General features: G+C 39.0%; 1 protein-coding gene across 1 annotated transcript in view; it reads left to right on the top strand.

The window, feature by feature from the left end:
* NID1 (nidogen 1) overlaps nucleotides 1-18,080 on the top strand; it is a 94,837-nt gene that overhangs the window by 6,487 nt on the left and 70,270 nt on the right. Inside the window, exons 2-6 of the mRNA XM_054975120.1 lie at nucleotides 3,666-3,965; nucleotides 4,651-4,880; nucleotides 5,437-5,849; nucleotides 11,964-12,113; nucleotides 14,613-14,864. Of these exons, the coding sequence (XP_054831095.1) occupies nucleotides 3,666-3,965; nucleotides 4,651-4,880; nucleotides 5,437-5,849; nucleotides 11,964-12,113; nucleotides 14,613-14,864 (1,345 nt within the window). The remainder of the gene's footprint in view (nucleotides 1-3,665; nucleotides 3,966-4,650; nucleotides 4,881-5,436; nucleotides 5,850-11,963; nucleotides 12,114-14,612; nucleotides 14,865-18,080) is intronic.

Raw genomic sequence — 18,080 nt, 5'->3', positions numbered from 1 at the left:
GTATTGGGAGGATGAGTTGGAAATTGAAAGAGAGCATCTTTAGCCATAGCCTCATTTAATTAAAGGAGGATCTCTCCACAGGTCTTATATGTTGAACTAAATCAGTGATCTCCAATGTGGTGCCTGTGGGCTTTTCCTTAATATGAAACATCACGTCCGGCTTTCTTCAGTGGAGCAGGAGGGGCTTCAGAAGATCACTGGAGGCCTCTTTTTCTCTGGGTGTACAAATGCCCATTCAGAAACAGTTGTGTGCATCATAGAAGGTGCTTGTCTTAGACTGAACTTTCCAACATATTGTGATTATCCCCCATGGTAGCCATTTTGTGATTGGTCCTTCCTCCAGTGGTAACATTTTGTGGAGTTGTCCAGTATTCTTTCTCAAAATTCCAACAGTGCCTATAGGATCTGGGGACTCCTGAGCTAGAGCAAGACCTTACAATAGAATATTGTACTATGATTGGATTGAAATATTTAGAATAACAATAAATAATTACCGAGGGGAGACAGGGGCTTTTTCCACTGCATAATGTAAGTGGAGAACTGTCTATTTCACTTTCTATCACTGGACCTAGGAGGCCTAGAGACGTGAAGGTTGTTTTTTTTAATGAAAGGTGGGAATCCATGCCAGCTAATGAACCAACAGGTACCAAGTATACCAGATTCTACATCATACCTGGCCAACAGGGCAATATGGCAACCTTAGTAATATGAAAATAATCTGTTTTGTTTGTTTAAAGATCTTATAAGATTTAATATATTTTTAAAAATTTCTGATATTGGTGCACTTAACTATAGGTTCTTACATTTAAGGATAAAGTATGTTTGAACTTTTGTAATGTTTACACAATTTAGGGAAACTTTGGTTAAGGATATGAGTTTTTGTTCTTTGGTATAGAGAGAGGCCAATCCAAGACTGGAAGGGCCTGCTGTATGTGTTACATTTACAACAGTACTTTTAAAATTTTTTAAATTATTTTACTTGAAAATAAAAAATAAGCCGCATACATGATAGAAATAAGCATATGACAATCATAGTGAGAAATCTACACGTAAGTACTCATAAAAGTTTTCCAAATATCTAATAATAAGTCTATCACAATTGTCAAATATATACCATACATTTGAATATAGATAGCTGTAACAAGTATAGCATTAAGTAACAGGTTTAGCATTTAGAGCCTTATCCCATTGCTTTCACAAAATTGGGCAATATAACTCCTTATTCGATTCCTTCCTAAGATCCTGCATATTATATTTATTAACCAGCATTATATATTTATAAACAAATATTGTAGGTTTCATTTTTGCATAGATTTAATGAGAGTTTTCAAAGGGGGAGGAGACTGAAACACTCAGTGCTGCAGAGTCATACTTAGATATGAACAAATGTTGGAATTGTAAATACTGCCATTCAACAAAAGTTGACAAATCATATCTAGAGTTCAACTGAGAAAATAACAAAAACTCATCATAACCTATCAGTTGATCCAAAGTAAAAATCCCCATATCTGCCCAAGCTTATCTGTAATTACAGGCCCACTGAGATCCACCTAGGAGCTATTTCCTATTACAGATTTCCATGCTATTCCAGACCAGAATCCACAACACCAGATAAACCGTATTGCTTGCCAATACTGTCTACTTACTCATATGTCTCAGGTCATGTTTACAAACATTTTTATACCAGAGCTTTGGACCAGCTGGGGATTTTTAGCATTGGCTTTTACACCAGAAAGCATATCTTTGGTTTGTGTCCATTTGGCATTCTGTGTAAAGGCCCCTAAACAGCCCAGCTGTGTCTGTTTGAGAAGAGTCTGAATGTTTGGTGAGTTGGCCTGGGAAAGAATGTCTGGACTGGCGATCTTATCTTGGTGAGGAAATGGCAAGGAGGCATTGTAAAGAGCAAAGATGGAAGCTGTTGCATTTTCTCTTGACATTTAGAATCAGACTCAGAGTACTCAGTCAGAATGTAAAGTTAAGATATCAGAATTTTGCCTGAACATTGTAGTTGGAGAATAGTATTTCTTACATTGAGTTTGAACTGACAGTTCATTCTAGCATCTCATGAACTTCTTGTATCTGTGGAATCAGGCTTTGTCTTGAAAATGTGTGTTATTCTGACAATCATGGGTACTGCCCAGCTTTGTATTTGGCAAATGGTATGCTTTCAGAGGGAGGAAAATTTGCAAGAGAGCTGGCAGTGAGTATACTTTGCATTCTGCATCTCCCCAGTCTACTTTTTCCTCATCGGAATTTATTTCTCATCTTGAAATCTGGCTAGGGTGTGTGTGTGTGTGGAATTGCCGGGGTGGGGAGCATTTAGCTAACCAGAAAGGCTAACCCCTTCACTCTCTCACTCCTGCCTGCTGGTGTCCCCTCCAAATGCCCCCTATCCAGGTATCTGGCTAAACATGGCATTGGAAAGCTGTTTGATAGTATGATACTCTGTTCCACCCTTAGAGCCTAACTAGACATTATAAGAGGTATGGAACTGTGCTCTTCGTCTGAGGTTTCAAGCAACACTAAACATGACACTGTGATTTTGTATGTTTTCCTCCCCTCTCTAAAGCCAGTGATCTGATGCAATAGAAGTGTTCTCACACAGAATATTGTGTAAAACTAGATATTACATGGAAAACAGATGGAGATACAAGGACTCCAGAGACTCCATGTTTCTTGTAATGTCTAGCTAGCTTGGTATTGTTCCAGGTACGCTCTATGGGTCTGCCAAATGTGGTGGCTGATTTCTCGGTACAAGTGCAGAGTGACAAGTTATTCATGATGGATTTAAGGTAGCTGTGGTCTGTATCCAATGGTTCATATACTTTGTGGGGTGGGACTTTCTTGCATCTCCCTCCTGCTGCAATCCACTGAGCCCCTCCCCTTCCTGAACTCCCAGGAATAGCACAAGGGGCAGTGTAGAGACGTTTGCAGTGGGAGGGGAAATCAGTGGAGATTGCCAGCTCCTTTTTCCACAAACAAACAAAAAATTTTCCTGAAGAACTCTGTGGGTTGAATCCATTCCAATGTGATTAATTACCTCAATAAGTAGTTTAAGATTGTCTGTGGTTATTGTAGGCTGTGGTATGGGTCTTTTTTCTTTCCTCTGTTCATTTCTTAATGCTGATCATGAGGTAAAAGTTAGAGCTGCTATGTGAAGGACATTCTGTGAGGTTTTGGCTGTGGATAATTAGCATGTTATCAGTGATGAACATAGGGTTATCAGTCCCCTGTCATCCAACCCCTGCCCCCACTTACCTGGCTGGCGGGGGGGGGGAGGGAACGTGCCTCCCAAATCAGGCTGCTGTGGAGTGCAGCAGTGCTCCTGTGCTCTGCAGCAGCCTGATCTGGGCTGAATCGGCCCAGATTGGGCTGCTGCAGAGCACGGGATGAGTTCCCCTCTTAATGGCTATGACAACTTTTATAATGATTACATTGTAATTATTTTGTTTTATAAGAAGCACATTATTAAACATTATTTGGAGTTAGCTATATGTTCCCTGATGTTCATGGAACATGTGGAAACAGATTTGATATGGTAAGAAAATGCTGTCTATTTTTTATTTCAAACTGAAAATGTTACAGAGCATTATAGTTTATACTTAGTAAGTGTTCATCTTGTACACTCTCTAGACTTGTGTAACTTTTTATTAATTTTTAATTAGGTTCTTACTAATGGCATCATTGCTGTGAGGGAACCACCAAGGGAAGAAGATTATCTTGGTCAATTTCCTCTCAGTTTTGGAGGCATTGCACCCTTTTATGCTGATTTAGATACCACAGGTGGACATGGGAAGATATTTTATAGGGAAGATTCATCTCCTGATGTCCTCCAGCTTGCTGCCAAGTATATTAAAAGAGGCTTTCCGGATACTACCTTTGACCCACACAGTGTTGTCATCGTTACGTGGGATTCCGTGGCTCCTTATGCAGGACCTGGAGAAAATACCAATTTGCAATTCAAGGTAGCCTAACAATAGAAAACATTAGAAGGCACAAATGTTGTGATCCATACTATTGTTAATGCCAGTGAACACTTTTCGTTTTGTGTGTAAACATTTTTGCATGCTGTATGTAATAAGTATCCATAAATATTTAAGTTGCTTTAAAAGAACAGCTAACTTTTCTTTTAGTAGTGGTGAAACCAGAGTGGAAATGAAGATGCATTTGTTTAGGTGTAGAACTGAGATTTTTAAAATCCCACAAATATTTATTAATTTATTTTAAACATTTCTATCCCGACGTCTTCCATAAGCGCTTGCATGGCCAGGGGCACTTTGGCCTTCTGTGTACTGAACAGCAGGACACCTTTGTATAGCAAACTACTTTTAAAAGTGGGAAGACTTTCAGAAGCAGTTTATGATATGACATAAGACCTGTTATCCAAAAATTCCCCTGTGTCATTGGACAAGCATAAAGTAATGCTCTTCATTTTACAGTATTTGATATTTGATATTCAGTGTTCAAAACACAATTTGTATGTGTTACTTCAGGTCATTTTTGTTTCTAAAAAATGCATTACCAACACATTCTGCAAAAAAGCATGAGCTTGTATTTATAATATTTATGAAGAATAATACAAAGAATAATTATTATATCTAATCTCGCTAAATTTCTTGTTAGTAAAAGAGATTTAAATCTTCCCCACAGAGAAACACATTCCAAGCTGTTTTAGCGTCTTCTGATTCCAGTTCCTATGCTGTTTTCCTTTATCCAGAAGATGGTTTGCAGTTCTATAGTACACATTCTAAAAATGATATGGAAATTATCCCTGCTACCGTTGGCTTTAGCCAACCCTCTACAAATTACTTCATATGGGTAAAAGCTGGGTCATACAATGTAATCGCTAATGAGGAAGAAGTAATTGGGAATCTGCACAGGTATTCATTTTTATAAACTATCTTTTATATGAAAAACTTTATGTGAATGATGTTAGTGATCTTCAAAATCTTAACTATTGGGATTAATCTGCACGAAGATTAAAAATATCTTGTATATTTTCTAAAATCATATTTCTTTAGTGTAATGTATGAAACAGTATTTTTATTGACTAATATATTTTTATTTTATTTGGGAAAAGTACTCAAAATGGTAAGATCTGCCAGCCTTGCTTGTCACTGATGATATACCATCATGATCATAAAAAGTGAGAAAAGTGATAAAGTAAATAAATAAATTACTTTACAGAACTAAAATAAGAGAGAGAGAAGAGAATGGAGGAGTGTGAATGTTAATTTCAGTATGAACAAATGTATTTGTTTATATAAAAAACCAATTCCATAGGTAGCAGTACTAGAAATCAGCACTGTACATGTTTCCATTAGAAAGCTGTTTGCATGAACAGATATACACATTGATCTGAGCAACGAGCCAGCACAGCTATTTTGTATTGGTAATTAATGATACAGATATAAAAATGAATTTCTTGTTTTCTAGGAGCAGTAATCTGGGAAAACAAGGAGTCTGGGCATTTGAGATTGGTAGCTCAGATAATATCAGATCACCTCAAATTACTCAAACTCCTATAGGTGCAGAGTATAATGACTATGATCAGTTCCCGGAAGTAACTACAGACCCTTCCATATCACACCTGGATTCCATTGAAATAAGTCAACAAGAAAAAACATATATTTCCAGCAGAGGAGATGAGCCGTATGTTAGTTACAATTTGCCTCAGATAGAAGTAGAGGATGATTTGCAGTCTCCGTACCAAGCTTTCACTGAGCATCCTCCAGTTAATCCTCCACTCGCAACAGGGAAAAACCTGCCTATTCAGTTTCCAGGCCAACAGTTTCCTCAGCAACATCCTCAGATTATAGATGTGGAAGAAGTTGATGAAACTGGAATTGGTAAGTACAGTCATCTGTAACTGGGAAGGTTATTTTAAGAACATAGGTTAAGTAATAGTGATAAAATATAAATATATCAAATATAAATCCAATAATGTTAACAATATTAACAGTAACAGTAATAACAGTAGCAATAATTTTTGATGTTAATGCCCTTACATACACACTTTCAGTTGCTAAAAAGAACAAAATTCCTAAGCTTCTGCACAAACTTCTTATTTATGTTCACCTCATAGGGTAGCTAGCATGTAGTACTAGTATCTGAGAGATCCAGGTTCAAATCGCCACTCAGTCATTGACTTCCTTCCTTCATATCCTGCCTTTCAGAGGGATGCCAAGAGCTACCATAGGGCCCCATACAAAGATTCCATCTGGGTCCTCCATACAACCCTGATCCAAACCAAATATAACAAAAGTAATAAAAGAACTGGCATATCTATCCATCTTTCAGTTTGTGGCAGTCATAACTCGTCAGAAATCTAGAAATCTCAAAATTGGCAACAATCTTCAGGATGATTGCGGGACTTCTAGTGTGAAAAATGAAAGGAATCAAAATATCCTGCACCAGGTTATCTCCAGACCCCCTCGCCCCCTGGTACTATTTGCAATGGAAGTTAAGGATCTCTGTGCCAGGCAGAACTCCTTAGAAATAATGTTATGTGTTTGAAATCTGGCCACCAACCTCAGGATGGTGATGTGAGTTGTAGTAACAAAAAATGAAAGGAATCAGAATATCTTGGATCAGGTTATCTTCATGATAGGCAACATGTAATAAGAGACCTTTTAAGCAGCTGTCATTTTTATTCATTATTTTGCCTCATTTATATCACATCTTTCTTCCTAATGGGTACCCAAAGTAACTTATATCATTCTCTTTGTTATTTTTTCCTCACAGCAGTCCTGTGAGGTAGGATCAGCAAAGGGTATGTGACTGGCTCAAGGTCACCCAGCAAGCTTCCATAGCAGAACAAGAAAGTGAACCTGGGTCTCTCAGATCCATCTCTCCAGCCCCTACACCACACTGGCTCTCTGGCTGTCAGTGAGCCTAGCTACCACACTGGCTGTCATATGTCTCTGATACATGAATCCCCAATATGCCTTGGAAGGTTTCTGGGTGACCCTCGGCCAGTCACACATTCTCAACCAGACCTACCTCAGGGTTGTTGTGAGGATAAATTAGAGAACAGAAGAATAAATGAAGCTGCTTTGGGTGCCCATTGAGAGAAAAGGGGGGTATGATATTGTAATGAATCTCCTTTTACCTACAGTCCCCCCCCCCAAAGATCATAGCTCTTACTGTTGTTTCATCAGGTATTGCTGCAACTCTCTTGGCAGGAGAAAGAACTGCTCATTCAGTATTCAAACTACTGTTTAATATTGCAAGTGCAGTAACAAGTGGCATCCCCTAATATTTCTATACACCTTCATGATTGTATAAAAGGGGCAGGAGCAGCGTAAGACTGATCCAGGAATACCAACATGGTGGTGTGATATTGACTAAAGCAATTGCTATTTGAAAGATATGCCGGTGAAGAAGTGATAACACGAAACGGGATGGGATAACATATGCTGGCAAACTCCGTAGGCATGGCATCCTGCATCTTTGTTGTTCTTTACAGCTTCTGATTATTAGCTTTGTAACTGTTAGATTAATTTGTTTTGAGTGCCTTAGTGCACCTGGATTAATGTATTGTCCTTACAGTATCTTTGTATGTTACTCACACCATTTGGATACATGTTTTTGGATACTGTTTTTGATCTTCATTGCTTATTATGGATGAAAATGTATTTATTGTGATTCATTGATGAAATTGAGCACTACTTGCACTTTATATAAAGTTTATTTAGTTATACTTTGTGATAGTTTTGACTGAATACTCCGGGAAAGGTGGTACTTTGGCTTTCAAGCCTCCTGCAATGGCAGCCTCATTTGACCGCCATTACGCTGAGTGTCAGTGGAAGAATTTTTTTAAGTGATATCAGCTATGTTATGACATCCGTTCCATGGCAAGCCAAGAGGTAGGGTAGCTCTAGGAAATGCAGGAAAAATAATGGTAAAATTATGGAGTTTCCAGTGATTTGTAAAGCTATTCTTTGTCAGTTCTGGGTTTTCACCAGAAGTGTGTCAGGACATAGCTGATATCTTGTCGAAGGCTTTCACGGCCGGAGAACGATGGTTGTTGTGGATTTTCCGGGCTGTATAGCCGTGGTCTTGGCATTGTAGTTCCTGACATTTCGCTAGCAGCGAGATCTCTCAGTGTCACCAAAAGACAGAGATCTCTCAGTGACACTGAGAGATCCCTGTCTTTTGGTGCTACACCTCTGTCTTTTGGTGCTACACCTCTGAAGATGCCAGCCACAGCTGCTGGTGAAATATCAGGAACTACAATGCCAAGACCACGGCTATACAGCCCAGAAAATCCACAACAACCATAGCTGATATCAATCACCCATTTCCCCACCAATACTTCCACTGGTTGCCCCCCCCCCCAAAATAAGAAATAAAGTAATCAATAAGAAATCTATTTCAGTTTAACCTTGCACTATACCTTTACCTATAAAAGCAGGGGCAAAATAGGTTACATATTGATGGTGGATGAGAAGTACTGGAATCATTGGGATAGATTTTACTAACATATTTTAAAAGATTGTTAGCTGTCATAAAACATAAAGCATAATACCTACAGTAGCAAAGATGTCCCACCACTACAGTAATAAGAATAACAATGCACTGCCTGAATAGCATTTAAAATGCAATTAAGTCTAATGATGTGTGTAACCACTAAAACAGATTAACGTTCCATTACTATGCATGTAAAGGGTGGAGGGGGGAGAAAACTTTTTACTAATTTGATAGACCATGGGAAAATATTACACAAACACTTTCTGTTGACAGTATTAACAAGTACATTCTAAGTTGCCAGCCAGGATAAGGATGAGAAGGAGATGAGAACATGACTTTAAAATAAGAAGTGAGAGGGAATTAGAAGGGGGGAGAGAGAAATGAAGGTAAATCATGAAAGGAGAGAGCAAAACAAAAGAAGGGTAAAGCGTGGAAAAGAGAGAGGGAAATTAAAGAGAAGAGAAAAATTTGCTACAACACACTAATAGGGTTCCCCTTTACAAGATCTACCAGGGCAGACAAAACTATATAGGTAGGTGGAATAAAAGGAAGACGGAGACAGTCTACTGGACAATATTGTTAGTGTGCTGCAGCCTGGAGATTACTGTAGCAGCTACTGTGCTTAATGGTCTTGCCTTGATCTAGTGCTTACTTGGTTGATGAGCTTAGTAGGATCTCATGATAGTAAGAGCTTGCCTAAGCCTTATTGTAGTAAAGTTTGCAGAAAGTTGAAGCAATCAGGTAGTCAGAGCTGCTGGTGTTTACTCTGCCTTTCCTGAACCCTTAGTGGATCCAGCGAAGAACTGCATTAAAAGTAAAATAAATTGAAATACATTCACTGATTGAAGCACAACTCTGACTTCACACACACACCCTCACCTCACCTCACCTCGGTGGCCCTAGCTTTTCTCCCCAATGGGGACCCTAAGCAGCTGACGTTGTTTTCTTGTCTTCCTTTTTTATCATCACAACTCTGTGAGACAGGTTAAGCTGTGTGATTGCCCAGGAAGGTAACTGAATGACTTTGAGACCAAGTGGGAATTTGAACCTGGGTCTCCTAATCCCAATACTCATGCAACTCAGTAGGTGATCTGGGAGCAGTTACTGTCCTTCAGCCAAACTCACCTCACAGAGTTGTTCTGTGGCTAAAATTCAGGAAGGGGTAACAATGTTATAAGCAATTTTGGGCTTCTCTTAGGAGAAAAAAAGCAGGGTTTAAATAAATAATCAAATAAGCAACATTATTTTGTATGTAAAATTTCTGAATCCACAAAATTCACATTTTGTATGCTTTGTAACTCTGCATGTACATAACTCTTAAAATGTTACAATCAAAAATTTCTTTGGCTGTTTATGCTCTGAGCTTTCACAGAGAGGGGAGAAAAGAAACAAAACAAATAAGAATAGATTTCTTTTCGTTGTTTATCTTCCCTCTCTACCCACCTCCCCTCCCACGTTTCCTCATGCCATGGAGCCAGCTCTTGTGATAACCACAGCAACAACTCTGTGAGCAGAGGGCCTTTGGTGGGTTTACCAGGGTTCTGGAAGAAGTTGCTGCTGCAGCTACTCCTAGGTTCTGTCTGGAAAGCATCCTCTTTAGCAAAGGATCTGCTGCTGCAGCAACTGCCCCTAGAGCACTTCATAAATCCAAATAAGTGGAGACACCCCTCTGTTTCTGGCTTGAGCAGATGGGTGGCATCAGAGATTAAGAGCCAAATGATATGTGACCTTCTGTCCCCCAAAAGGAATGTGTTAGGCTGAAAGGGGAGGGCATAAACGGGTAGAATTATCCTTAGAGTGTAGGTGTGCTCTCTGAGGCAATTCGGTCCCCTTCTACATACGCCAATCCTTTTAGTCCCTATCACAATTTGAAAATCCTGTTGGACTCAAATAGGGCTTCTGAGGCCAGTTTCCTGCCCCTTTCACTGATTTGGCTAGTCAGGCCTGGAATAGTGACTGAACAAAGTTTCCCTCCCTCTCAAACTATCCTCCCTAATGCTAGAAATATGTTCATTCCCAGATTTGCCCTCCTACATTACTTAATGTAGCCTGTATGTTTCTTGATTTACTTGGTCTGTGTCAAGGTTTACAATATATGCGGAAATACTGATAGTTACTCAAGTAATGTAGATTTAGCTAATATATACAAAAGAGTCAGAATTGTTGATTGTTATTTAAAACAACAAAACAAAATTCCCTCCCATGAGTTCCTGTGTACCACTAAAAAAACAGCTTGCATTTTTGGTGTTCTTTTAAAATCTAGTTCAGTTGGCATGGGCATTTTTTCTTAGTGTAGATAAGTCTTCTGATCCAAATACAAAACCAGTATTGGAGGATCGAAATATAGGGAATACTAGTGTTTATGGCCTTCTTGATACCAGGATCTAAAAAATACAGATTTTTTTTTAATGCACATCCTTAGTGCTTGTACCCTTTAGACTTTGAAAATGTTCTGTGCAATGACACATGATAAAACTTGGTAGATAGGGTTGCCAGGACCCTTACCCTCCTGGTGGTAGTGGGGGAACCAGGCACTCACCTGGAGTTGTTTTTGCGTGCATGCACACTCCTGATAGCAACTTGATAACATCACTTCTGGGAGTGACATCATTGCACACGTCCCGGGAGTGTTCCTGCGCTTTACACGGGGCAGATTCTTAAAGAATCAGCCTGTTTGGGGCCCAAATCAGCCCTGTGGAGAGTGTTGGAGCATTCCCAGGGTCTGCACAATGATGTCAGTCCTGGAAGTAACATCGTCGTGCTGTGCAGGACACATGCCCCAGGAGGCCCATTCCTCCCCCCTCCTGCCTGCCAGGTGAATGGTGGCAGGGGGGGTCGAGGGTGTGATCAGGGATCCCCTGCCCCCATGACCTTATTGGTAGATGTTATTACAATCAGGACATTCTATGCTATGTGAAGTAGCTTTCAGTTGTATGGTGGCCAGGGAACTACCTAGCACCCTTTCCCAAGTAAGCTACCAGAACCCCACTGGAAAGGCTATATAATTAGTACTATTGTTTAGATTTAGTTGGTCTTTCATGGCCATTTAATACAGTACTCTTATTAAAAACAGTTAGTACAAACTATATTCAATGACACAGGAGCAGTCTTCTCTACTTCTCTAGTAAATATATCTAGTCTATCCATAGAAGCACGCACAGGTGTTGAAAAAGCACCATGCTATTCATGAGTAACTAGACATTTGAAGTTCCCCGAAGACTGTACCAAGCAAGACACCAGTTTTCCATCCCCCCCTGCATGCCCCAAGCTATCATTCCAGCAGTAGGAATACACTCTCCTGTTCTAGTGCAACTACATTCTTTTCTTCTGAGGGTAGACTTGAGTGTTTTACAGATAGCTGGGAGAAGGGACTGGGAGAATAAAATACACTATGAGTGGTTTGGAATGCTTTGTGGCTGGGATACAGGCAGAGTTTTTGACTCCTCGTTAAAATGCATTGTTCTCAGAGGTGTTTTTTTCATTTTCTGCAGTGTTTCGTTACAATACAGATGTCCAACAAACCTGTGCAAACAACCGCCATCAATGTTCTGTTCATGCCGTTTGCAAGGACTATCCAAATGGCTTTTGTTGTAGCTGTATTGCTGGCTACAAAGGAAATGGCCGGCAGTGTGTAGCAGAAGGTAATTTAAAATTGTTTCAAAACTAAATATTCTAAAATATATCACATGTTTCTGTGATAATTAATTCAATTGTTGCCATGCTGGGGCAAACCAGGGGTTTAGCAAATACAATGCATTATCTCAAGCAACATGCAGAAGAGAGAACTTCTGTATAAACTTGGCAGAAATTAAAGAAAAGGCTGTTATCCTCAAGTAACTCCTTAACTTTTCCAGTAAGATACTTAAGGAGACCATGAACATATACATTTAATCCCTTTCACAGTTTGGTTAAGGTTGTGAAATTCACTGACTGCAATTTTTGACATTTTTTAATTACAGAATTGTGCAATTTAAGGTCTATCCAATTTGAAGGAGTTGAGGTTCAAGTAATTAGAATTATATGTCCATTTAAAATATTGAATAAATGCACATTATGAAATAAGTAGACCCCTATTAAAATACTAATTACCTTTGTTTAAAATAGGAAAGTTCCGATTTATCTGTTTATTCAAGATATTTATATGCCTGCTTTTCTCCCAGGCATCCTAGGACTCAAGATGGTTAACAACATTGTAAAAACAATATAAACCAGTTTAGTAAAACACATTCAAACAATCCATTAAAGTAATTAAAAGATTAACTTTTAAAGATGATATGAACAGCATAACTAGTGCTGGTATGTTCATAAGATAACAACTAGTGCTCAGTCTGGGTATACTGAAAGACAGATCTCTTCTCAAGGTTGAGTAAAGAGGAAAGGTAGCAGATAAATATTTTAATAAATAAATAAAATACATATTATTAACCAGATACTGGTTAAAATTAGCAATAATTAGCAATAGCAATGTGAAATGTTGAACTTACTTGTTTGGAAATGTATATGCTGCCTTTCCAGTGAATTACTTTAGGTACTAGAAAAGTAAAAGCACTACAAAAAAATCTAAAAAACAACAGAAAAATTATCAGTAATACAACAAGCTCTAAATACAGACTAGAAGCATAAAAAGACGTACAATAACATTCAGCAGACTAAGATAATGTTCATAAAGCAGTCACCAGATTAAAAGCAAACAGTTTAAAAAATGGAACCCACTCAGTTGAAAGTCTGGGAAAAAGGAAATGTTTTGGTCTGTTGCCGAACAGACAGTAAAGTGAGCACCAGGCTTGCACTCTACTTGGATAGAGTGGGGAATGGAAAATTTGTGTAGAAGTGAATGCAGATTTATACCCCGGGGAATGCACATGGATCCTTACGTTTTAGTTTGCCCATCTGTCAGAACTATGAAAGGTAGTTGTTATTTTTATAATCTTTTCTGCCATTCTTTTAAATAATTAGAGACATAATATATGAATGTTTTTGCATGTGACATTCACATCAAGCACATTGTGCAATTTGGTATATATTGATGAGCCTTAAATTATTTGCTTATAATGGAGGTAACACTTTGAAAAGACAGTCCTAACAGATCATGCAAACTCAGCTGACGAGCTTTGAAGCACTTTTAAATAACAAGAATAAAAAGGAAAGTAATATATTGAAGATGTATAGAATAATCCTTAATTCCACTAAACCAAAGAACTTTACATACAAAAAGAGTTGGCAACAAGATTGTAAAGTTGTTATCACTCCGGAACAATTGCAGCGAATATGGGGATCTCAGAATATGACTTCCCAGGTAATCAGTACAAGACTCCAAACCTTCAAAATTTTAACACACTGGTATCTTGCACATCAAAAAATATCCAAAATGTACCCAAATTGTTCACCTACCTGTTGGAACGGCTGTGGAGCTGTTGGTACATTTGCACTTTGCTGGTGGCAATGTCCGTCAGTCATGAAATTTTGGAATGAAGTTCTTGCCCAAATAAAAGAGATCACAAGTTATGACCTTCAATTTGATCCTCAAATTATCTTCCTTGACTCCTGGCATAAGAACATAAGAACATAAGCAAAGCCATGTTGGATCAGGCCAGTGGCCCATCCAGTCCAACATTCTGGCAGAATTCAAAAGTACCATCAATCAGGCGTGAATTAATTGGTAGCTTACTGGTGGTGGCTAAAATGTTGATAGCGTCAAGATGGAACCAGAAAAATATCCCAAATATAGATCAATGGTACGTTAAAGTCTGGGATCAATTCATATTGGAGAAATTAACATATGTCATACGTTAAATCATCTTTCTTTGAAAAATGGCGGCCCTTTGAATTTATTGCTAGCAAAGATATGTCTCCTCCTAATGATTTATACCAAACAGTTCTTGATAGTTAATTACTCTATCTCTTAGCATATATAGTACAAGCTGTTCAAATTGTATCTTATCTTTGTTGTTGTTACTTCATGATGTTAATGTTATGGTTCATTTCATTATTTCTTCTTCTGTAGTTGCAGTTACATGTTTATTAATAAAAATTTTAAAAAGAAAAAAGAAAAGACAGTCCTAATAAGATACATATTGACAAAACATGTTAACAATAATTGCTGTGCTGTAAATTTGCTGCATTTGCTTTTATTATGCTAGGCTCTCCCCAGCGAGTTAATGGGAAAGTCAAGGGACGAATCTTTGTAGGTAACAATCCAGCTCCAATTGTATTTGAGAGCACTGACCTCCACTCTTATGTTGTGATGAACCACGGACGTGCCTATACTGCTATCAGCACAATTCCAGAAGCGTTGGGTTTTTCCTTGCTTCCTCTTGCCTCAATTGGAGGAGTCATTGGATGGATGTTTGCCGTGGAACAGCAAGGATATAAAAATGGGTTCAGTATTACAGGTAAATTTTAAATTTGCTTTTTAAAAGTTGCTTAAGATTTGGGGAGGCGTGAGTCTGTAATAACAAGAACTTTACAGTTGTCCAGTTATAAGGGCACTTTTGAGTTTGTTTAGTCTGAGGATGTGGATAAGTTGCTTGGAAGTTTGAGCCCTACCATCTGTTTATATGACTCTTTCCCCTCCTGGTTACTTAATCCTGTGGGGGAGCGGCAGGTTAATGGCTGACTGGGTCTGGAAGACAGTAAATATGTCCTTGAGAGGGGAGGTGTTCAATCTTGCCTTAAAACTGACAATAGCGCATTCACTCCTAAAGAATTCACTCCTGACCAGGGGTTTGCGTAAGTATCATCCAGTCTTAAATTCTCAAGCAGTTTGAGCAAATGTACCATTCTCAAATGCGTGGTGGTTGTACACGTCCAAGGATTTTTTTGATTAAGCAATTTGTTTGCATCCTTTACAGTCTGTTTTTAGGCCAAATTATTTGTTGGATAACTGGGGGGAAGGGAGGTAGTGTTAACCCATTGATCCTCTAGGACCTCTAGGACCATGGCATCCTTCTGGAATGCCTTTTGGGGATAGGACTAGGGGGGCACCATTTTGTCATGATTTCAGTCCTTCCCAGAAGATAGGTTTCAGCTGGTGTTGTTGCAGTATCACTGATAAGCCCTCTGGGCCATGCTTTTTAACAACTTTGTGAAGTCGCTGAATTGGTGCGTGGAGGCAGTTTTTAGAAAGAAGAGGGCTAGTAAACTGAAACTTAATTCCTGAAAAACAGAGGTGCTACTGATGGGACCTGGAAGGTTATTACAACATTCCCTACATGGTGCTGAGTGTCCAGAAGCTACAAATGGTAAAGAATGATGTGGCCAGAATGCTGACTGGAGTAAGTCATAGTGGCCATATCACTCCAGTCTTTTTCCATCTACACTGGTTTCCAATTTGCCCAGAAGCCATTCTATTTTACATCATTCAGTATTGTCTTGCCATTTCTGTAGTCCCTCCATGGGCTTTAGTTGTTGTAGATTTTCTAGGCTGTATGGCCATGGCCTTGCCAAGACCACGGCCATACAGCCCACAAAATCTACAACAACTTATGTTCTCCGGCCATGAAAGCCTTCAACAACATATCCTCCACGGGCTGTTTACAAAAAAGCATTGCTGCCATTCTTTGTTAGACAGGGAATATTTACCTTGCAGAACTTGGGTCGATAAGAGAGGTAGGGAGTAGGTCTGTAGACAGAAGGTATTTTGGGGTTGGCTCAGGAAAGCAGAAATAACAGAAAAGGGGCAGATGGGCCACAGGGATAATAATGAGAAGAGCCCTTCTGCAGGGCTCATCATGATTCCACGGTATGGAATTGTAAAAGCCACTGTTGCTATGAACTCAGCGCTCACTGAAGTCCCATCCCTTTGCATGGTGGGCCAAGGAAAGTACGGGCATAGGACTCTCTTCAGGGCAAGAGCAGCCAGAGCATCACATTACCTTCCCATGGGAGTGAAAGTAAATAATTCTTCCTTCTGCTATATTGGCAGAAGGAATTGACAGAGTACACAGGCAGAAAATGCTGTCTAATCTAGGCCAGCAGAAAGCTTTTATTGAATTTATTGTTCACAATTTCTTTTTTTAAACAGTTGCTAATCAGTGGCATTGCTTCAAATGTGTTTTTGTTTACAAACCATAAGGAGCAGTTTTTAAATTCCCCAGATTAACATCTTTAGCTGATATTTAGTAACAACACTATTTAAAAAAATCGTTTTTTAATTGCAGCTGGGAAGGGAAGAAAATTATTTTGAAATCCATACTCTTTCTTGCTGAAACCAGTTGTTTGTCAAAATAACTTATTATGGGGAAAATGTGTGAAAATCTTTTCCATCTAACCATTGGTACATTCAGATAACAACAGCCCCCAAACATTTTTTTTTGCTAACTCTGTTTCAGCTCCAGCACTAATTTTGCAATATGTATCATGCAATGTATGAGGAGTTGCTGTTCTGGGGAACTTCCTTGTTTACAAGATGACACGATCCCTCTGCTTCTGTTAGGCCATAGCTGCCAATATCTACCTTTCATTGTACAGAATACCACTACCACTAAGGAAGACAATCCATTCGTTGTAGCTAAATTTTCTGCCTGCTGTTGCTTGGAGAACTTTACCTGTTCACCTCTTTTCCCAAAACAACTCCTTTGCTTGTTAAAATATTAAACTGTGTTTTGTGTCCTAACTACTCTGCTATGAATGTTAGTTCTAGATAGCTTACTAAATTTCAAAATTGTAAGTTCCCAATTTGATAGATATAGGGACTGGTGTGTTAGCATTCAGACCCCCTCCACACACTGCAACAGCATTTTGTGGATATGAAATATAAAAGTACACACCAATACAAGGAAGTGTGCCAACACAGCTATTATTATTATTGCAGCACAAGTAAATTATACAATCAATATAATCAATATAAACACAACAGTTTCGATTCCATTCAATACAATGTGGCTGCAAACTTGTTCCAATGGAATGAGAGAGTCAAGTCCCATATATTAACGGAACCTCTTTATCACAGGCTGCAAACGGTGCCAATTGAAGTTAATCGGTGGCGTCCAAGATTTATGAACTCCAAGGTGGCGACGAGCTATACCGGTCTATTCCTTTCGGCTCGTTTCAAACCCAGTTCTTCATCAGGCCACCAGTGTCCTACAATTTATATCACAAACTATCAGAAATCAGCCCAATATTGGCTGCCCCTGCGTTGCCGTCTGCCAGTTCATACTTACAGTTAATCAAAGTATTTCGTATCCAAACTCAAAAAGCATTCCGGTTAACATTCAGGTTTAGCATTTACAGATCCAGCTCCCGAGTTAGGTGCGGGGGGCGTAGATATCCACCATTAAATACAAGCCACTAGATCAATTATCAATTACCATACAATTAATTGATTTAAAGACATATCAGTACCAGATACATTTATTTCAAATGACTAATGTCTAAGTGGGACCTTAACAAGGGAAGGGGGGGGGAAAGAAAGACAAAGGAGAAAGAAAAACAGGAAAGAAGAGAGAAGGAGGAAGAAAGAAGAAAGAAAAACACAGTATAAAAAGAAAAAGGAGCCAGAAAAGGGGGAGAGAGCAAGGAGGGGGGGGGAAGGGAGGGGAAGAAAACGGAGAAAAAAAGCGAAAAGAGAGAAAGCCAAAAACCAGAAACAGGAGGAAAAGGAGCGGGGG

Source organism: Eublepharis macularius, chromosome 1, assembly GCF_028583425.1.
Source record: "Eublepharis macularius isolate TG4126 chromosome 1, MPM_Emac_v1.0, whole genome shotgun sequence".
Lineage (NCBI taxonomy): Eukaryota > Metazoa > Chordata > Lepidosauria > Squamata > Eublepharidae > Eublepharis > Eublepharis macularius.
Note: the sequence above shows the minus strand (reverse complement) of the source record. Positions and strands in the feature narration are given on the sequence as shown.